Consider the following 23528-nt stretch of genomic DNA (forward strand, 5'->3'; position numbering starts at 1 on the left):
TCTTCTGTTTCAGTGTCCTGATTTCATCTTCACTCAATTCTTTTATTCGTTTTTTCTGTGTCTGTGTGGATTATTCAAATGGTTGGTAAGATCAAATATTGTTGGTATTGCATTATTTCGAAGAACTGCCCTATAAGGACTAGTTCTATGGATCATATAAGTCTCAAAGTGTTTGGCACACAATCGGTAATGTTAAATTAGTTGATCACGCGTTTTAACTTCTAAGTCGGCTCTCCTACAATTCTCCACTAACTTCTGACATCTGGCTGGATCCCGCGGGAACCTGAAAAAGGCCAGGTCCGACTGCGTGCTCTTCCGCGTGCAGCTGGGGGCCATGCAGAAGCTCCGCATCGTCATCTGCCTGCCGGCCGGCGCAGCCCTCCCCTCCCCCTTCCTCAGGAAGCCCGCCTGCCCGTCGGGGATGGGAAGGGGAGACAGGCCGGTGTGCCGAGAGGTGGAGGGCACCTTACTACTTTTTAAACACAAGTTGAGAATATGAAAATAATTTCACTTCTCTCCCCTCTCTTCCTCCCATGAGACCTTCAAAACACATTTATTCCACCCCAATCCCATCCCACCCCTAGATTTTCTATGACTGTTCAATATTTTTAGTTCCAGATTATTAGAATTTCCTTTATATTATGGCCCTTCTTTTTCAAGAGTTCTCAGCACTTTTGTTAGACATTCCTAGTCTATCTTTATACATTCTAATTATGTGTATAAATATATACATATATTTGTGTATCTCTATTCTTTGATTTCTCCAAACTAGAGTTCACTGCTGTGGTTCATTAGTTCTTGCTTAGAAAAGTGGTTCTTACTAGATGATGTAACACTTGTCTAAAAGGTATCTAAATACCTGTAGGAGTATTTGTGATTGTTACAATGACTAAAAATACTACTGAAATTTGATGCTTGGTACACAGGGATGCTGGATGCCTATCTCAGTACACTTGAGGAAAAGATTTTACCCTCTTATCTCTCATCAACAGATCACTGACAAATAATGTCAAACATTTGTTCCACATATGGGCAAATATGGACCAATCTAATGCCTAATTTCTCAATGATTTAGGGGAATCAAAAGGAAACAACAATAAAGTCCTGGCCAGGTCAGTGAGTAGGCAAGTGAATTGAATACAAAAAAGAGAGACTAGAAATGGAAAACAGCATGATGTATTGGTTAAGAAAGCAGACCTACTAGCTATGTGACCTTAGGCAAGTTACTTAACCTCTCTGTGCCTCAATTTTCTTTTATGTAAAATATACAGAATAGAACGTACCTTTCAGAGTTGTTATTAAAATCAGTGATTTATATTTTTAAGCTGCTTAGAATAGTGCCTGGCATATGATTAGCACTACAGGAGTTATGTTAAATAAATTAGTAAAATAGAATTGAAGCAACAAGGATGCTTACTAAATTCAAATCCTATCATTAAGTCTGTCTTCCTCAAAAACTTTAAATATAGCCACGATCATAATTACAGCTTACACGAAGCTCTGTTTTAAGTGTTTCAAATGTGTTGACTCATTTATTCCTCACAACAGATCTATAGATATTAGTACTACGGTTCCCATTTTACAGAGAAGAAAACTGGAGCAGGGAGAAGTCAAGTATTGCTTAAGATCACAAAGCTAGTAAAAGGCAGAGACTAAATTTGAACACAACTCATCTGGTTTTCAAATCCACTCTCTTAGCCTCTCATACACAGTCTTTGTAATAAGTCCTGACTTTGATGATTAATCAACAATAACAGTAGATATGAAGACAAAGAACAGTGGTGAGAATGTGGTAGAAGATCAGATGCTAAGTGACCCTGTGAGTATTATTCTTAGCTTTAAGATAAATGTGTCACTGCCCTGCAAGCTTTAATAACACTCTGAAGGAAAGAAAACTTTGCCACTAGAAAGATTAAAAATTGGTCCTGACTAGTACGCTCCAAACCTAGCCATCTATTACCTTTAACTATACAAATATGATCCCTCTGAACAGACTCTGAGTATAGATTACCCCATCCTCAAACAAGGAAGAAGGGTGACCCTTGCACAACACGGGTTTGAGCTGCATGGGTCCACTTACACGCAGATTTTTTTTTCAAAAAATACACAGTCACAGGTTTTGCATATGCAGATTCAACCAACCTGGATCAAAATTTCCACCCCCTGTTGGTTGAGTCTGTGGATGCAAAACTTACGAATATGAGGGCTGGCTGTAATATACTGCCCCCTCCTTAAACTACAACCCCTCTAGTTAGGAACATTAGCTGTCAAACTAACCAACATTCAAGGGACAGGCAGAGCAAAAGACAAACACAATGGAGAAGAGTTTGAAGAAAAACCAGACAGAAGCAATGGAGAGAATGTCTCAAAAGGGAAGCAGTGTTCAGCGAAATCAAATGCTAATGAAAGATCAAGAAAGATGTGGACAGCAAATTATCCACTGGATTTAATAAAAGGAGACAGTCAATGACCTTGCAAAAGCAGAAGTAGTGGAGTGTCAAAATCAGACTGTGATGGGTTGACGAGCTGAAGGTAAGGAAATAAAATTCTTTTCAGGTAATTCTTCCAAAAACTTTAGTTCTAAAGGAAGAAGAGAATGAAATAGGACACAAATAACAATAACAGCTAACACACGGTGCTGTGTGCCAGGCAATGTTCTAAGAGCTTTACATTTCTTAACTAACACAATACTTTCAATAACATAGGTTCTTTTACCCTCACCATTTTATATTGGTGGGCAAAGTGATGGGCAAAGTGAAGTATAGCGATATTAATGTAAGGACATGTAATGTGACAGAACAAAAATTAGTATTTATTTTTAAATTTAATTTAATTTTTAAACAACTTCAGATGTATAGAAAACTTACAAGAAGAATAAAAGGAATTTCTGAATACCCTTCACCCACATTTCCCAAATGTCAACATTTTACTACATTTGCTCTAGCTTTCTACATATACAAACACATTTTGGTTTCCAAATCACTCAAAGTTGTAGATATGCCCTAATACTCTGAAATACTTCAGTGTAAACCTCCTAAAAAAAGGAATGCCCGTACATAATGAACACAGTAGAACTATTTAAAAATCAGGAAACTGAACACTGAACCAATACATTAACTATTCTAAAGATTTTATTGAGATTTTTCCAATTATCCCTATAAAATCCTTTATAGCAAAAGAAAATCCAAAATTATGTTACATAGAGTTGTCATATCCTTCTAATCTCTTTTAACCTGCAAAAGTTCCTGAGTTTTTCTTTCCATTTTATGATATTAGCATTTTTAAAGACTGTAAGACAATTATTTTGTAGAATACCCTCATTTGGTTTTGTCTCATGATTAGATTCAAGTTATTCACTTTTGGCAGGAATTCAACAGACTTGATGCCGAGTTCTATTCGGTGTATCTTATCAGAAGGTACATAATCCCATTTCTGGCAATGATAACAATGTTCATTTGGTTCAGGTAGTGTCTGCTAGGCTTCTCCGTTGTAAAGTCAAAAGTCAATAATTTGCCCTTTTAAATTAAGAATAACTTATGAGGTTATTTATACCTTGAAACTGTGCAAATATCCTGTTACTACTCAAAATTTCACCCCCTAGTTTCAGCATTTGTTAATGATTCTCGCGTGAAACAATTACTGTTGTGATGGCTATTCTAATTCCATCCTTTTTTTTTTTTTGCGGTACGCGGGCCTCTCACTGCTGTGGCCTCTCTCGTTGTGGAGCACAGGCTCTGGACGTGCAGGCCCAGTGGCCATGGCTCACGGGCCCAGCCGCTCTGCAGTATGTGGGATCCTCCCAGACCGGGGCACGAACCCGTGTCCCCTGCATTGGCAGGCGGACTCTCAACCACTGCGCCACCAGGGAAGCCCTCTAATTCCATCCATTGTTCTTCTATAATTATTAGTTGTTTTTGCATTGTAAGGAAGAACTTCCCTTCCTCCTTACTCATTCATTAATTCATCCATTCAAGTGTGGATTCAGAGATTCTTACCCTATTCAATAGGTTATAATCCTTTTACCATCATTTATTTTGTTGCTCAAAATAGCCAGTAGGGGCTCCTTTAAGCTGGCTCTTGTATCTTTCCAACACGTCTCTACCATTCTGTGAGCACTGTCTTGTTTTTATGGCCCAACAAGATGTTCCAAGATTATCTTCTTTCCTTGCCCTAGCTCAGAAATCAGCCATTTCTCTAAGGAGCCCTGGTTCCTTTAAAAAATGCTGAATGGAATTTAAAAACCAAAGTCTACCATAAAAGGGGATGCAGTACTACATTCTACAACATGCGTGAACCTTGAAAACACTCTAAGTGAAAAAAGCCAGACCGAAAAGGCCACTTATTATATGATTCCATTTGTATGAAATGTCCAGAATAAGCAAATCCATAGCGACAGAAAGCAGATTAGTGGTTGTCAGGGGCTGCAGTAACGGGAGGATCAGGAGTTTCACGTTAGGAACTTGATTTTAGGGATGATGAAAACGTTCTGGAATTACAGAGTGGTCATGGTTGCACAACCCTGTGAATATACCAAAAACCACTGAGTTATATACTTAAAAGGGTGAATTTTATGGTATGAAATTATACCTCAATTTAAAAAAAAAACCCAAGATCTGGGCACTAGGTGTGCTCAGTGGTACTGGGGTTTTTATTGCATGTAGGCCCTCTTAAAGGACAGCATTAGGAAACAGATGCTTGTATACTCATGTACAAATTCATATGTGTACATACAAATGTGTGTAGACACACACATACATGCATATACACTCCAACACATCTAGCTATCTATATAAAAACCCATGAAGTTCACATTGATATCTCCAATTCCAAGCCAATACTGCAGTATTTATTGTATCCTTCCCTTTTTTCAGATTTGTGATTCCCTTCCACAACAGTGTGGAATCTTAGAACAAGGAGAGTTCAGCTCTCTTCACCATTATACTTCAGTATGTCTGTTTATTTTTACAAAACTATAATTTACTGAATAAAATTCAGCTGAATTGGTACTAAAAGCAAAGATCTCTTAATTGGTACTCACAGTGATACTGTCCAAGAGTTTGGCCATATGTTTAATAATTTCACCATGTTGTACGGGTTGCATTTGCAGTAATTTCTTAATAACAACCACACTTTCAGCAACAACTATTTCTGAAAAAAAAATTCACATTATGCATATTAAATATGTATAATTCAATTCAAACTCATTATTCTTGGTAAAATGTAAATTTAAATTAGCAAAACATTCTACATGTCTTAAATGACTAGGTGAAAACTATAACCATGAGTGTACATCTAAATTTTGGGGGTGAACCTTCAACTAAAGTAGGAGAGTAAAAAAATAAATAAATAAAAATAAAGTAGGAGAGTATACTTTAATTTCTAACTTCTGTTGCTGTCTCCTAGCTTCTGATATCCCTTTCTAATCTCTGCTTCTTTAATTCAGAAAAGCAAAGTGAGGTTAGATTACACAATCACCATAATGTTCAACTGTCTTTGATGTTTAATCACAGCTCTCAAATACTGTTCTTTGATTCCTAGCAGTTATATAGTGGTAATCAAATACTTAGAATCTACATAACATTTTTTCAATTCTAAAGAAAATAGCAAACTTTAAAAAAATTCCTTAAGTGATATGTCTAGAAAAGTGAGTATCACGTATTATTAGTAGTAGGAAAGGTGTTACTATAGAAATAGCATGGACTTCAAGCCAGAAAGGGTGGGCTTGTGAGCTAAACCGTTTCCATTTGATGCATGAATCCACTCTCTGCATTTCTTGGCCCAACTCTGTGCCCTTAGAGGCTGACTTCTGTGGACTGTATCATCCAGATTCCTTTGTCCCTCACTTACAGGTATGTTTAGCCAACAGGAAGCACCAGCAAGAAATCAGGGGGCAGGAGAGAATATTTATTATCCTGGATCCCTCTCCTGCCAGACCTCCCTGGCAGTGCTAGCATTCCTCTATTGAAGGTTTCAGTTCCTATGAGTGGCTCTCTCCTTCAGGGTCTGTTAAGTGTCCCGACTCCTCAAACCGCTTCACTTCAATTCTACATATGGTAAAGGCTTCCCACCTTGCTACCCTGCGAGCCCCAGGGTGTTACAGTATACCTTGTTGGTTTCCCTTAATCCCACCCACAATTTATAAATAAACAGTTCCTTCATTAAATTCTCTTCAATTGTCCCTTTTAAGTCATCTGTTTCTTGCCAGGGCCTTAACTAATATAGTAATCGCTACTAGGAGTGGCTCTAGGAAGCAGATCCTCAAATTGGGATTCTGAGATTGAGTTATCACAGGCTAACCACTGGTCCAGAGTTACGATTTTAGTGGCACCAGTAGAGAAATGTCATAAACTAGTAAGAGCACCTGACCTAATGGAATGAATCTTATATAAATGATTACTAACGTTACTGATGCCAAAGAAATACACCAACACTGCCTTTACTTATTATTCTGGCATTTTTATTAACTGAGATTCATGGATATTAGAGATTCCCCAGGTAAACACATAGGTTTATTTTAATATTATTCTGGAAATATACCATGACTTGTGTTTTGTTACTCTTTTTCTCTGAAATACATTTTCTTATCTAGCCCCGTTTAAGTATATAAGCAAAAGTTTTTATCATTCTAATTATTATTAAACATATGTACTTCATATTATATATATTTGTGTATACACACACACACACACACACACCCCTCTTTCTCCCTGGGAATGATACATTAATATTTCATAATGTTTCCGTTTACAAAATGATATATTTCTTTTTAATTCTCACAATAACATGTGGTAGGTACCTTATTATCATCATCTTAAAGATGAAGAAAGAGAAATGCACTGAAGAATTCAAACTCAGAACCAGAATGTACCATTTTATCTCTAATGTTCTATGTTACTATGAGCGGGTATTACTTTTATAAAGACCACCTCTTGGAGCTATGAGGAAAACAGAAACAAATCAGAATGAGACTCTGCCCTCATCAAACTTACACTCTGCTAGGAAACATTAAGTGGTTAAGTAAGCAATTACCATGCAAAGTAAAGTATGGTTAAGTGTGGTTTTAAAGAATCCATAGTAAAAAATTTATCTTTTTAAAATGTATTATTGCAAAACTAGCCTAAAAAAAAAAGTTGTATAATTTTAATTATCCACATGTAGAGGCAGGGTTGGCTATAGTTGAAATAAATTTGGCATTATTTACCCTTTGGTGGCACCTTAGTTTCCTATTGTTGTTGTTATAGATTACCACAAACTTAGTGGCTTCAAGCAACACAAATTTATCATTTTACAGTTCTGGAGCCAGAATTTAACACAAGTCTTATGGAGCTAAAATCAAGGTGTTAACAGGACTAAGTTCTCCACAGAGGTTCTAAGGGGAAATCCGTTCTTTGCCTTTTCAAAATTTTAGAGGCTACCCACATTCCTTGGCTCAAGGCCCCCTGCCAGCAAGGACATCATTCTACCCTCTGCTTTTGACATCTGACTTTCTTGGTTACACTGGGCCCAAGATTATTGGATGAATTATCTCTCCATCTCAAGAATTTTTTTTTCTAACGTGTTAGTTTCTGCTGTATAACAAAGTGAATCAGCTATATATATACATATATCCCATACCCCCTCCCTCTTGCGTCTCCCTATCCCACCCCTCTAGGTGGTCACAAAGCATGGAGCTGATCCCCCTGTGCCATGCAGCTGCTTCCCACTAGCTATCTATTTTACATTTAGTAGTGTATATATGTCCACGCCACTCTCTCACTTTGTCCCAGCTTACCCTTCCCCCTCTCTGTGCCCTCAAGTCCATTCTCTACGTCTGCGTCTTTATTCCTGTCCTGCCCCTGAGTTTGTCAGAACCTTTTCTTTAAAAAATTTTAAAGACTCCATATATATGTGTTAGCATACGGTATTTGTTTTTCTCTTTCTGACTTACTTCACTCTGTATAATAGACTCTAGGTCCATCCACCTCACTACAAATAATTCAATTTCGTTTCTTTTTATGGCTGAGTAATATTCCACTGTATATATACACATCTTCTTTATCCATTCATCTGTCGATGGACACTTAGGTTGCTTCCATGTCCCGGCTATTGTAAATAGTGCTACAATGAACAATGTGGTACATGACTGTTTTTGAATTATGGTTTTCTCAGGGTATATGCCCAGTAGTGGGATTGCTGGGTCATATGGTAGTTCTATTTTTAATTTTGTAAGGAACCTCCATACTGTTCTCCATAGTAGCTGTATCAATTTACATTCCCACCAATAGAGCAGGATGGTTCCCTTTTCTCCACACCCTCTCCAGCATTTATTGTTTGTATCTCAAGAATCTTAATCATATCTGTAAAGTTCCCTTTGCCACATTAGGTAACATATTCACTGATTCCAGGCATCAGGACCTGGACATCTTAGGCGTTGGGTTGGAGGGGGAGGGTGTTATTCTACCCTACCCAGGTGCCTTCTCATTCCCTTTGGGTAATTCCACCCTACTTTTCCTTCATGCTACCTCCTGGTTTTCAAAGACCTCACTCAGCACTGCAGTGGTACTCTACCACAAGTACAAAGTGATCTTATGTTCTGGGCCTTTCCAAGCTTTCTCCTTGTCCTCAACAGAACTTAATGGTCCTCACTCTAAGAAGTATAGCCTACTATTTTTAAACACTGTAATTTTATTTTGGTAAGAACACTTAACATGAGATCTACCCTCTTAACAAATTTTTAACCATATGATACTTTACCGCTGACTACACGTACAATGTTGTACAGTAGATCTCCAGAGCTTATTCACCTCGCTTAACTAAAAGTGATGCCTGCTGATTAGTAGCTGCCCATTTCCCTTTTCTTCTAGCCCCTGGCAAGTACCTTTCTGTTCTTGGATTCTATGAATTTGACTATTTTAATACGTCATACAAGTAGAAACATTCAGTATTTGTCTTTCTGTGACTGGATTATTTCACTTAAGTTTCTCAAGATTAGTACAGCCTACTATTATCTTCATTTTACAAATGAGGAATCTGAAGCACAGGGAGATTGTGTAATTTATTCAAGACAACATTAACATTCAAACACAGGTAGTCTAGTTCTGCATGAGAGCAGACAGCTGGCAACTGAGTAAGTGGTCAATATACAAGAAGACTGTAGTATACTTGATTTTTGGTTTTTGCTTTTTTTGTTTGTTTTTGTTTTGCGGTACGCAGGCCTCTCACTGTTGTGGCCTCTCCCATTGTGGAGCACAGGCTCCGGACGCGCAGGCTCAGCGGCCATGGCTCACGGGCCCAGCCGCTTCGCGGCATGTGGGATCTTCCCGGACTGGGGCACGAAACCATGTCCCCCGCATCGGCAGGCGGACTCTCAACCACTGTGCCACCAGGGGAGCCCTGTAGTATACTTGTTTATTATTGCCTCCCTCCATTAGGCTGTGAGCTCCTTATGGGCAGAAACTTTCTATAGGCTGACGAATAACTTATTCATCTATTCTACACATACTAAATACCTCAACTGATTCAACTTTTCAACAAATGCCTATTATATAAAACAAAACAAAACAAAAAATAGTCTTTGCCCCAATTCTTTTAGTTTACAGTAGATGGTAAGAAGGTTATTCAGACAAGCAAATTTTGCTAATATATTATCTAAAGAAAATTAACTGAGGAATTAAATTATCCTAAGTCAACTGAAATGCAGATTTCTCCTTAAGGTCTTTAAGAAATCTGTTTATCAGTGAAAATTACATAGTGATAACGGACTATTTTAGGGCAACCTTCAAGTCTGCCTACAAGTACTGTCCATGGCAAGAAGGAAGAAGTCAACAACAATAAAAACCCTACAGGTCAAGAAGAATATACTAAATATATGTAAAAACAATGGAGTCTCAGTGCTGTTCCTGGGGTTGTAAGATACATTATCTAAAAAGATGATGAGGTATTCATACTAATATAAAATCAAAGAATCATAGACCCTTAGAGGGCCAAAAGATCTTACAGATTTTAAAGAAACTGAGGCCTCATTCACAGCATTTATTCCTAAAAGCAGATCTTTCAATACGAAGAGAAAGGGGCTCTGTTGTAACAACTGACCATTTTAAGTTAAAAATATTATTACTTTCTTTAATGTCACTGAGCCAGTTTCCAAACTGTGAAAGTGAAGCACATATGATAAACAGTTAAAGAATCAGGCAAATGATGATTGTGAAATCAGAACCTGAAAAATACAATTTAACTTTCTTAATATTCAAAGCAGAAAAAAAATCCACTGTTATAAACAGAGTTTGGTTTACCGAAAACAAAAGCCTGAACATTAAAATGTCAGAGTTTAAGTTAGTAAATCTACCTTGAGGAGTGATTATAAATTATATTAGTTTCCCATTGACTAATTAATAAAATGATCTATTCTTCCCTTAAAAGTACTACAGGGTATAGAATATTCATCTTCTAAATCAAAGTCAATAAAAAATTAAGAGTTTGGGATTAACATATATACATAACTATAAATAAAACAGATAATCAACAAGGACCTACTGTATAGCACAGAGAACTCTACTTAATGTTCTTAATATTCTGTAACAGCCTAAATGGGAAAACAGTCTGAAAAAGAATTAATATATGTATATGTATAACTGGATCACTTTGTTGTACACTTGAAACAAACATAACATTGTAAATCAGCTATACGGCAATATAAAATAAAAATTTTTTTTAAATAGATAAAAGCAAAACTTGCTAAAAAGAAAAAAGTACTACAGGGGTACAGAATATTCATCTTTTAAATCAAAGTCAATAAAAAATAGTTTTTGAGAAATTAATGTGTTAGAAAGCCTAAGTAGAAACAACTGCTTTAAAATCCAGCTTGAAAATTTCACATGAGAAAAAGTGGTCAAAATATAAAATTGACAAACCTTAGATCCATTTTGTATTTGAAAGAACTAGCCAGTATTCTAACTGATTTGTGGTGCTTTTTGTAAGCAATCAAACTGAAGTGTGTCTTAGAAAGTCATTATTAAAGACATAGGAAAATGAAAACATATTTTTTAACTCACATTTTAAAGTGTGACAAAGAAATAGAGATAAAGAGGATGTTATTGTTAAAAGTAGAAATAGATTAAATGGATGACATTTAGCACCCTATCCTCTGTAGTTACCTTCCACAGGCAATTTTTTAAAAAAATCTATTTCCTTGATAATTTTTCTTGCCACTTATTTGAAGTTATAATACTGCATATAGAAAAATGTTCTATCCGTCATAATATCTTGAATTTACAGGTTAAAATTAATAATTTTATGCTTACAGGAAACATCATTCTTATTTGGGGATAAATTTTGTTTCAAATTATTTTCGTTAGAAGTATTTACGATAATATTACAGCTTTCTAGAGATCTACATCTGGAAAAAGACAATTAGGCGTAACGTAGTAAAAAGTTACTTTTCAAATAAAATATATAAAGTAATCAATTTTGTTATGTTTCACCTTACGGTTGCTATGTAATATATGTCTGGGTCTAGATATGACATAATTATATTTAGAATTCCACAAATAATTTCAATAACTTTACACAGAAAATTATGCTTTTCCTAAAAAAAAATCCCTTGTTTTAATCTCATTTTAATTAAATAAATTATTTTAAAGGTGAAAGCTGAATCATTTTTCTTTCTTTCTTCAAAAGGTCTCATTTATCCTAAAGCCATATCATAGAAATAACGGACATTTACCACAGAAAGTATGAAATCTAGATTATGTATTTTACTGGATATTACCTATCCAGTTTTACAAAATGTTTAGATACTGTTTGGCTTAAAAACATGAAGCTGTTCCAAACTGATGACTTTTAAATCTAATTAATCTTGAATATAAAATTATTAAGTGACTTTCTGGAAAAAAACTTTGAAGTTACACATTTACATACTTTTTTGATCTAGCTTTTATAACTTCTCATGTTGTAAAGTCATTTGCCTGCTTTTAGCACCCTCTGCAGGTGAACCAATATTATACATAACATATGTCATTAAAAAGCAGTAAAATAGAACCTTTGTGGAAAGGGTGCAATGAAGGTGATTAAATTGTGAAGAAATAAAATAAACAAATTATACTTTCTTAGTTCTGGTCAGGCAAGAAAATTCTGTTTGTAAGTTAATTATCTAATTTACTAAAACAACAACAAAAAACTGTGTGTGCGTGTGCGTAGTTCAAAGATAAAATGTTACTATTCATTGTAACCATGCTACTGACATACAGGAAAAGCTAAAATGCAATACTAAAAAAGAAGTTACAATCTGTAGATCATACCAAGAATATTCAAATGAGAAATTATTTGAAAATAAAATGAAGCTGTCAACTTACCATCCCTGTTGGACAGCAGACACACCAGGCCAGTAAGGCACGTGTCAGTGACTTCTGAGATGTTGGTGGCACATCTGCCTATAGTTTGAATAGTGGCTGCTGCAAACTGTTTATCCTGGCTTTTCACATAGGTCTAAAAAATTATCTCAGTTAGTTCATACATTGGCACTATCAAGTGAACAAAAAAATCCCTAATATATTAAGCTCTGTCAGAATATAAGAATTCTAGAATACATAATCTTCTCATCTAAAGGCATAACAAGAGGTCCAACTCCTGAATTAATTTAGTTCTGTTTTTTCACTTAAAGAGTGTGGCTACAGAAGAGGCACATTTTCAAGCCAGGTTCATTCACCTGTGGCTACAGTGGCTTGTGACTCCAGAAGAGATAGTGGGGAGCAGTCACCCAAGGACAGCAATTAGTTTAAGTGCAAGGTTGAAAGAGATGATGAGAACCCTCTCTTTGGAGGTTTCAGTTCATTTACCAGCAGCATCTGTGAATCTATGAAAAAAGGGTTGCTTTTTCAGAGCTACTAAAGCTAAAAATTGGGAGAAGAGGAGGAAAAGGATCAATATGCTACTGATAAACATTTTATACTTTCAAAATGGTATCTGAATGTTAGTAAACTGCAATAGCTACAGTGAGTAGCATTTCAATAAAGACTTTATAAATACTTGATTTGCAACAAAATAAAACACCACACTTTTGAAAGAGATTTTCTTGAAAAGAATGCTTTAAAAATACACTGTAAACCATATATTTATATAAACTTAAAAAGAAATTAATCAATCACATATTTATTATAGACCTAAAGAATTTCACTTTGGTTATAACTTTCCTAATTTAAAAACTAAGCTTTTATTGTATACAGAAACAAATTTATTTTTAATAAATATGCATATTTATATACATTATATATAAATGGAATTTAAGATCCCATTTTCAATTGAAATTTTAAAAAATGACTCCCAACCTCAAACGACAAGTACCTAATGTAGAATTAACACCACGTTCATCTAACATGCAAAACAGGATATGCATTTAAATGGTGCCTAAAAGGCAAATGGAGGAGAAAATCCAAGAATATCTAAAAGACACACGAATTTAGTGAAAATGGTACCAAAACACGATTAAATGTTGAGGAAATAAATTAAACAAATTAAACTCTCTTAGTTCCATGTAGGAAAGATCAACTGTATTTAAAACCATTTCCCAGTTGATTACCTAATTTCCTCAGTTACAAAAAACTGAGTCTTTAGAAAATTTCTCTATTTTCTCAAAAAGTTATGAATAAACTGTACACATCTATGAACATAACCCATAAACACAGAAATAAGGTAGAATATAGACAGTGATAAAAAAGGATACATGAAGAAAGAATATATTAAAAAGTCTGACTAAACAGTGGACCTTACTAAACATCCTGATATTAAATGAAATGACTAGATCACCAATATCCTGAAACAGGTAAATAATGCCATAAAATTACCTGAGATTCCTTCCCTAAAACCCCAGTAACCCTGACATAAGCAGAAAACAGACAGCAAAAGGACACCCAAACAGATTACACATGATAAGAGGAAAAGCAAAAACTGCAAACATAAAGACAAAAACTTTAAAACAAAGTCAAATTTAAGCAATGTTCTATACCACAGATTACTAGATAAGAACTTGAGATACTATATTTTCTGGTATGTGAATATAAGATGAGCAGATATCCTAATTTTACAAGGAGTTTTTCTAGAAAAATATATAGCATGAAAGTATAGTAATTCAGTTACAAAATTATAAAGCATGAATATAATATTCTACTATTTCTGTTAAAAGTGTAAGATCATACAGTTAAAAAGAAATACAATGTCTATATGGCTAAAAAGAAATTTAATGCAGGCATACAGAATGACTATGGCAACAAAATAAGTTAAATCTATAAAAGCTGGGAGTTGACAAAAATTCTGTGATTAGTGTGTAGCATGTGGTATACCTTTGCTAAGAAAACTGCTGATGAGATGTAAAACCCGTAATACTGATATGAGGTTTTCTGTTACTGTGCTCCCCCACTAAGTCTTCAGAGCTAACCCTTTCATCATAAAGGGCATAAGATCCATGAAGTAACTTTTTAGTATTTGGGGGTGATGTGTAGCTTGGGAAGCATCTCATCCATCAGCACACATGATTTAAAAAATACAGCAAAACAAAACATTAACAACAATTTAAAAACTCATGATGAGGCCAATTTTAAACCAATTTTTTGGAGCTATACGTGAAGCTAAGAGGACAATGTCTAAAACAGTAGTAGGCCAATCAAATAGGGACAACCATGTAAGAAGTGAAGCCATTTTCATGAGAGTATAGCATGGACTACTGATGATGACAGCACAAAAAGATAGAATCCTTACAGTGACTTATTTTCAAACAAGGAGTTATAAACCAGTCTCTCAAATTCTATGATATGAAAACATGAAAGGGACTACCATTTCATTTCCCTTAAATTTTAGATTTGTAGTTAATGTTTATTCTTGAAAATTTATAAGCTGTCAATCTTGCCCCAAATCACTGTTTTATTTATACAATTACACATATCTAAATTGAGAAAGATATATATCTTACTTTAAACTGAACAGATGCTTTAGAAGTTATTGTATAATTAGCACTGTACACAAACCTGAAATTCTCGAAGAAGAGTTGATATGTTGGCTTCATTTGCCAAGTTTGTCAAAATTTCAAGCTATGATAGAAAAAAGAGAAAGTAAACAGGTTAAAACACAAATAAAAAGGATGAATTTAACAAAGGTTATGCATTTAATAGAAAGGTAATTTCTGTTTTTAAAAAAAGTTACACTATTACAAATGGGAGGCATTATACCCTTCAGGTGAACTTTGTCTCCCTACACCTACAAACAGAATAATTATATAGTGCCTAAAAGTAATTATAAAAAAGAGAATCATATGTCTTCCTCAGTTGTTTGTCCCAACTTTATAATTTATATCTAATTAACCTAAACAACTTAAGGTAGTTTTATTTCTTTTTCTTTTAATTAAATAAAGTTAGAAAACGACTTGCCCTCCATGTAATACCTCTATATTCCAGATACCAATTAATTCCCTTATTTAGTTTTTCTTCATCCTACCATCTCAAATATTTAGACAGTTTAATTCTCTCTTCCAGATTTATAGTTACAAGAAATATGCAATTAAAAGCTCATCTCCAATAGGCTTGCTAAAAATTTTCAGTTTCTACTCATAAAAAAAATTCAATTAATCTGAAGGAAAGCTTCAAAAAGGAAAAATGGAACAGAAACAGATGGGACAAACAAAAAACAAAACACAAGATGTAGACATAAACACACTCATATCAATAATTACATTAAAAGTAAATGGTCTAATGCTCCAACTAAAAGGCACAGATTGTAGCAGTTCTTTATATATTCCAGATAGTAGTCAATTTTCAGATATATATACTGGAAATATTTTCTCCTAGATTATGAATTGACTTTTCATTTTATTTTGATGAGAACATTTTAATTTTTTGTACAATTTTAAAAAACAATCTCTAATGTACAGAAAAGGTAAAAAGCAGTTTTTATCTGAACCATTTGAGTCCAGAGTCATCAAAATGATACCACATCATCTCCAAACACATCTGTACATATTTTCTACAAACAAGGACACTGTCTTACAGACCACAACACAACCAAGAAAACCAGGAAATTAACACTGATACATCACATCTATGCAATAATAACTTACATTTAAATTTCACTAATTATCTCAACAATGTATAAAAGAAGAATCCAGACCCATATCATACATTGTATTTAGTTGTCTCTTTAGTCTCCTTCAGTCTGAAAGTTTCTCAACCTTTCTTTTGACCTTCACGAAGTGGACACTTTTGATGATTATGAACCAATTATTTTGTAAATTTATCCTTCAATTTGGGTGTGTCTTAGTTTTTCATTTTTCGTTTTTTTGTGATTAAACTCAGTTTCCATGTGAAGAACCAATCATTCCAATATTTACTGAATAGTCTACTATTGAATAGTCCTCACTGGTTTACAATGTCTCCTCTGTTATATGGTACATTTTCATATGCAGAGATCTGTCTCCAGGCTTCATTTTCTATTCCACTTATTTTTCTATCTAAATATCACACTGTTTTAATCATCATAACTTTATACCCATAACTATATTCTATACTGTGGTTATCATTCCCTGAACACAACACTCTTTCATAATCCCTTGTGTTAGCATAAAATGTGCCTTTCTCCTATACCCAATGCTACAACCTCCCAATCAACTTACCTACCAACAACAAAAAAATTGACGAAATCATGTTATTCTTTTTAGATCCAATCAAACATCATCTTTTCCACCAGTCTTTTCTAAATATCCCAGAGAACTGGCCCCAACTTTCTCTTTTTCCACAATACTCAATTCAAACCTCTTTATCACTTAAAACACATAGTGCTGAAATGATCTGTTTCCATGTCTGTCTCCTTCACATACTGTGAGTTATTCAAGGTACAGGTAGCATGTCTTAACTTTGTATTATTAGAATGTAGCACAGTAATTAGTATAAAATAATGTAGTTTAAAAAGCATAAAGAAAATCCCTCAATGTATCTATTAAAAAAAAAACACAGGTCTCCATTTTACAGATGCTAAACCAAAAGTTACAGCAATAGCGTCAAAGTAAACATGCATTAGAGTATCTGAAAAATAAGAGCATACATACCTTCAGTATCTTGATCATAGTTGGATCGGTTGACCTAACATAAAAACTCTTCAGATAAGGTTCAAACATACCCTAGATTACAAAAATAAAAATATAAATACATTTATGGTACTAGTGTATTCATTTCTCTCTTGAATTTTGTGTTCACAATGTACATACCTTTCTTTGAATTGACATAGTTGCTATATTCTGTAGGACAATATACTGCACCTCCCTAGAAATTAAAGGAGAATTTTCACTGGGTATATTCTCCAATGAAATATCTTTAAGTAAACAGTACATTAAAGAAAAAAAATCAGCAATAAGACTCATACTGAGTGGAACTCTTAAATATAATATTGAAAAGTTTTTAGTAAATCTTAGATATTTATGCCTTCTTTTAAAAATACATTTTCCCTATAAACTATTAAATTAGATTTGATTCATCATGAGGAAGAGTTAAAACAAATTTTATAATACTGCATTCCTAAGATGTAGAGTCAATACAGTAGCTGCTCTGAACACGTGCAAAGAAAGTATTCTTAGGGCTACTGGAACAAACATGATCACAGTGTTAATACACACTCTTGACTGGAAGGCTCACCATGTGACTCAATTCTGCCCAGAGTGAAAGATATTTTTTTAAAAGCCATGTTATTTTACATCCAGTTATCTAAGAAATGAACATGGAACTGAATCTGGTATAATGCTTCATGTGAAAGATGCATTCCAGATCCTTCTTTGAACCAGCAATGGAAAACAAAAATTATTGAGCTGTTAAAAGGGAAAGAATGACTACGTATAAAGACAAAGGAAATAGTATCTTACTAAAGAATGGCAAAAGCCAAACTAGGGCTAAAGTTGTGGCACTAAGTTTGAGTATGGATGAAAATAAATATTTATCTTTCTCCTCCCAACTCCAATAGCATAAGTACTCAATGGAAAAAAATTTTTTAATTTAAAATAATTACTGCAAAATATCCAGGGTAAGCTAAATAGCTTGAAACAATAGTATTCTTAAATATAGAAAACAAAACAAATGGCAAAATCTTTTTAAACACTGAAAGTATATGCCACAGGAACTCAAAGTTTTCTGAATTGTTGACCTGAACTGCAGAATTATAGAGAGGTAAAATTAAAGAGAAAAGTATTCTGCTATCTATCTATCTATCTACCTACCTACCTACTACCTACCTACCTATCTCCAGGAAATGAAAAGAGCATGCATTTCTTTAAAATAAGTAGCTATTAAGAATATAGCTCTTTTCTTAAATAGAACAAACTATAGTAATTAAATATTGTAACTTTACAGGGAGCAGTAATTCTGTCATAAACTACATAATTCAGCATATGTATTGCTTTATATAAAGTCATGTATAATTACACTAAGTCAATCTGATAATACATTTAATATAGTTTTTCAGTGATTCCAGACTTAATAGAACTCCCAAACATTATTATTGTCACACCTAGAAATATCAAACACTAATACTAGGCTACTGCTAACAGCATATACTATATGCCAAAAAAATATTTTCAACTTCTTTGGGCTTGAGGTTAAAAAATCTTCAATATTTAGCATTAACTTTTTTTTTGTTTTTTTTTTTGTTTTTGTTTTTGTTTTTGTGGTACGCGGGCCTCTCACTGTTGTGGCCTCTCCCGTTGCGGAGCACAGGCTCCGGACGCGCAGGCTCAGCGGCCATGGCTCACGGGCCCAGCCGCTCCGCGGCATGTGGGATCCTCCCAGACCGGGGCACAAACCCATGTCCCCTGCATCGGCATGTCCCCTGCATCGGCAGGCGGACTCTCAACCACTGCGCCACCAGGGAAGCCCCAGCATTAACTTTGAGATCAGTAATCTAAAGGCTTTTATAATAATCCCCTTAAGTATGAAATCTCATTGATAAAATACAGTCAAAGCTGCATGTTAAATGCCTAAGAAACACATTTTATTTGTTCAAACATTACTTTTAAAGTAATACAAAAGAAAACACATAAAAAATCATGCCCTACCTATTGCTACGAAGTAAACGCACTAGTGATTTAGAAATAATGCCAGCTTCCGATTTTGGTGCTATGTGCCAATACAGCTGAGCAACTGCCATAACCACCTAAAAAGTAAAGCAGAGAACAGTAAGAACTATAACAGTTTCATACTACAGTTTCAAAGTATATTCTTACATATGATTTCCTTTAACTCCTACAAAATTGCTGTGAAATAAGATGAATATGTTGTTACCCTATGTAGCAGGTTGAATAGTGTTCCCCTAAGAGTGTCTACCCTCAGAATGTGACTTTATTTGGAAATAAAGTCTTTGCAGATGTTATTAAGGCAATGACCAAGGTGAGATCATACTTGATTGGGGGGCCCTAAATCCAATGTGAGTGTCTTTATCAGAGACAGAAAAGGACACACAGAGAAGAGGCAGTATGAAGATGGAGGCAGAGACTGCACTGAGGCATGTAAGTCAAGTAATGCCAAAGACTGCTGGCAACCACCAGAAGCTAATTTCTCCCTAGAGCCTCCAGGAGGAACCAATCCTGTCGACAACTTGATTTTTAGACTTCTGGCCTCCTGAAATGTGAGAGAATACATTTCTATTGTTTTAATCCACTCAGTTTTTGGTAGTTTGTTATGGCAACCCTAGGAAGGCAATAAATCCTCAGAAAAGAAAATGAATGTTAAACGAACTACCCAAAGTCTGAGAGCCAATACGGCAAGGCTCAACACACACTCCAAATGCCATACTCTTCCTAGTGCTGCTGCTGCTCCGAGACGGAATGAAACCAGACACTTAAAGATAACAGCAGTAAGTAGGTTAAAATTTTAAAAACCAAAGAAGGTCAGTATATTTAAGTTTTAATTAAGGGGACTCTATTAAAACAATTCCTCTAAAACAGCAGCATTTGAAATGATTTTGCTTTTCAAAATGCAGAACCTTAAAAATAGTCTTTGGTTCAAAGCTATTATAGGGGTAATCAGAATTTCTCTGTCATAAGAGTACTATGTTTCCCCTACATGCCTCTACACTTAGATCCAGAGATCAAAAGTCCAGGCTTCCCACTTGCTGAAAGTATCCAGTTCAGCGTGTGGCAACTGCAGATAGAGAGCTACAGAAATTAATCATCTTACCACCTTTGGTGAGGAAGATATATTAATACTACTTTACTTCTGCTTGAACTATAAAGTTCTAATAAATATATGGCAGGAGTTTTACATATGCCTAAGGAGTATACAGTACCTGAGTGTGCTCGAAACAAAAAGAGTTTCTTCTAAAACTAAGAAACATTTTTAAAAAATAGAGTTACAGGATCCTCAAGTTACTGCTGTATGGTATTTTTGTGTACATTTTTTTAGATGACTGATTTATAGCTTTCAGACATTACTTGGGGATTTGAGGAGTTTAAGGATATCTTATTTCTTCACTTGTGATCTACAAATACACCTTAATTATACAACAAACTTCTGAATTTAAAATCTTATTAAGAAAAACTCAATTAATGATTGACTTAATCTACAAATAGGTGACAGTCATTTTTTTAAAATATTAAAGCATACAGGTGGCTAATAAGTATTAGCATATGATAGAAGAGAAAGCTGAAGCTTAATAAACTGTACTTTCTATATGTGTCAATGTTTTTAAGATTCTAGATTCCACTTAGTATGTCATCTGTTCTGATACATTAATTAGGGCACTCCCAAACACAAAAGGGATAAAGGATCTTCTTTTCCCCAATATTTACAAATCTAACAGTTTTTAAATCTCTTCAATACCCAAAATTTGACATTTATAGTCTAATTTGTAAAAGCCATGAGGGAAGCTCCCATAACTCCAAACTCCAAAACAACTAAAAATATACCTCATAGGCCTTCAGCAGTTACATTATGTACGTTCATAAGAAAGTACATCCTACAAGAACTTTTCTATTTCTAACCATTCCTCCTCTATCACCTTACCTAGACTGTCCAAATAGCCTCCCAACAGTGCTTCCAGTATCTCTTATCACCAATTCAATCTACACAGCACTGACAGACTAAGTTTCCTGAACAAATTCTCAAAGTCTCTCTTGCAAGTTGAGAATAAGGCTAAACAAAAGAACCTCTATTCACAATTCTTCAAAAGTCAACCTTTGTATATATTTAGCATCATCAAATAAGCAGGATACTAAAAGGTACTGGAACAAAAAATAAACTACCTCTATTTGGTACACAATCAAACAAGAGGGGAACCAAAACATACTGGTACAAAAAGTACAAACTACCTCTATTTGTTTCACTATTCAAGAACATTTTTCATCAGTGAGTATTTGAACTATAAAACCAATTTCCAAGACAAAGTTAAATTAACAGTGAGTCAATTATAAAGTAGTTTTAGGTGGCAAGTTACAGCACTTAAGTACCACCAGGTCAAGCGAGAGTATACTAAAATATAAGCATATTTTACAACATTAACAAAATAACATATGTGTTATTATTGTACATAGTACTTAATCATGATTTAGAAACTAAATACTAGGTATTAGATAAAAACTTCCTAAGATAGATATACAAAGCTCTAGGGACCAAATTCTCAAGCATCAGAAAACAAAGGAAACTCTCATTTTCAAAGTTTTTACTACTTGAACAGAACGATTCATTAAGCATTTTTTTTAATTGAAAGAAGTTTAAGAAAATGTTGAACTTGAATTCATCAAGCCTTACACAAAACTTCCAGTTAACAGGAAACACAGGATATAGAAAAGGGAAGCAACCAGACAAATCCAGAGGTACATTCTGCAAGACTTGAGAGGTTTAAAAGATGTAAGAACCAGACCCAATGCAGCTGGTTTAGATGAACGAGTTATAAAAGAATTTAAGACAAACTGGTATTAAATGAGATGAAATTTTACTGAAATAGAAATAGAGAACTGACTAGAAAAAAAAACAGGTTAAAAAATACTACATGTACTATGATTTTTATCTTGGTTTTAAAAATATATATACGTATAGACATACACACATGTGAAATAGGTACATTTATGCAGAAAAAAATCTGGAAAAAACTGCATTAAGATATTATAACAGTGATTCCTGAGTGATGGGAATGTAATGGTTTAATTTTATTAAATTTTGCTAGTCTGTATTTTCTAATTTTCTACTGTGCACATGTATTCTTCTAAAATAAAAGGGTTATTTAAAATAAAAAGATGTAAACAACAACAACAAACTTAGGACCCAAGTAAGGATGATTTTTAGTTATTCCTACCAGCTAAAATTTTTATATGAGGCATTATGATAGGTGCTTTTACTATATGTTAGTCTCTTCAAAACTCTTATCAGGTAAATACAAATATTATGGACTGATACCAGATTAAGTACTCACAACAACAATCCAGTAGTAGAGAAATATACACAGTCCTCCAATCAACTGGTAAACATCTTGAACTTATATCTTAGGAAACCAATTAACAAAACCACAAAAAGGAAATGAAGTCCAGTAGGCATACAGCTACCAAACCAAGTAATCCTACTAAAACCTGCTTTTTAGTATATAAACAAAATAACTAACAAATGCTCCATTAGCACACTCAGAAATAAAGACTTCTTTACTGAACTTACATATTTTTAACCACTGTTTAAAAAAAATCTGTGAATTATTTCTTATAGTGGTTTTTACATACCGCTGCATTCCTGCTCTGAAGCAAAGGCTTTGTATTCCGAATTAAAAGTCTATGGTCTGGATCCATAGTATATGGCTTCTTCCCTTTGTCAGTCTTTTCCTTCTGTTCCTCATCAGAATCATAGAAATCCTTTTCATTGTCCTCTAGACCATCACCCTACAGGAAAGAAATCCAATCCCAAGATTAGTTCAGACCTGGGACAGCCCAAATATTACACAAAGAAAACTTTTTAAAAAACATTTACAATAATGATAATATTTTACTATAGAATACTACTGTTGAGGCAATTTGAAATTATGATGTTACCTATATGGAAGAAAGGCCTTGCTTTTTCTCATATTTTATGACACAGTAACTGTCTTTTAGTGCAATAGATAATACTTTTATATTATATAGTAAACCTCTGAAAATATTAAATTACCATAGAAATACCCACAGCTGCCCAAAGGGAAAACCTAACCATTAAATTCTAACAAAGCCGAGGATAAGAGACTACCCCAAACCTGAAAACTGTTTCCATAAATTATCAGTCACTCTGTAACTGAATCAAAGGGTCAGAAGAAAGAAGAAAATTGTTTGGACTGCAACACACATAAAAGAAATCATTAATAAAGTTTGACAGGTTAAAAATTGGTAATTAAGCAAATCCCTGTGTTGTCAAGACTCAGCTAGAGATTTATGTGTATCCCTGAGAGTTGATTCTATGTTTTTGTTTTGTACTTTTCATTTGAATTCTTTATTATCTCTGTCAATAAAATCAGCCTATAGGTATTTAGTCCTAAAAATAAATAAACAAACAAATGAAAAAAATACACAAAGACAATAA

The 23528-nt window shown here is 34.2% G+C and overlaps 1 protein-coding gene across 1 annotated transcript in view; it reads right to left on the reverse strand.

Moving 5' to 3' along the window:
* Positions 1 to 22854, reverse strand: part of AP3B1 (adaptor related protein complex 3 subunit beta 1) — a 153012-nt gene extending 130158 nt beyond the window's left edge. The window contains exons 1-7 of the mRNA XM_024732789.1: positions 22703 to 22854; positions 19055 to 19152; positions 17222 to 17276; positions 17063 to 17134; positions 14994 to 15056; positions 12330 to 12462; positions 5039 to 5148 (exon numbers count right to left, since the gene is read on the reverse strand). Of these exons, the coding sequence (XP_024588557.1) occupies positions 5039 to 5148; positions 12330 to 12462; positions 14994 to 15056; positions 17063 to 17134; positions 17222 to 17276; positions 19055 to 19152; positions 22703 to 22768 (597 nt within the window). The 5' untranslated portion in view covers positions 22769 to 22854. The remainder of the gene's footprint in view (positions 1 to 5038; positions 5149 to 12329; positions 12463 to 14993; positions 15057 to 17062; positions 17135 to 17221; positions 17277 to 19054; positions 19153 to 22702) is intronic.
* Between the last annotated feature and the right edge of the window lie 674 nt (positions 22855 to 23528).

This window comes from Neophocaena asiaeorientalis, unplaced genomic scaffold (genome assembly GCF_003031525.2).
Source record: "Neophocaena asiaeorientalis asiaeorientalis breed wild unplaced genomic scaffold, Neophocaena_asiaeorientalis_V1.1 scaffold515, whole genome shotgun sequence".
Lineage (NCBI taxonomy): Eukaryota > Metazoa > Chordata > Mammalia > Artiodactyla > Phocoenidae > Neophocaena > Neophocaena asiaeorientalis.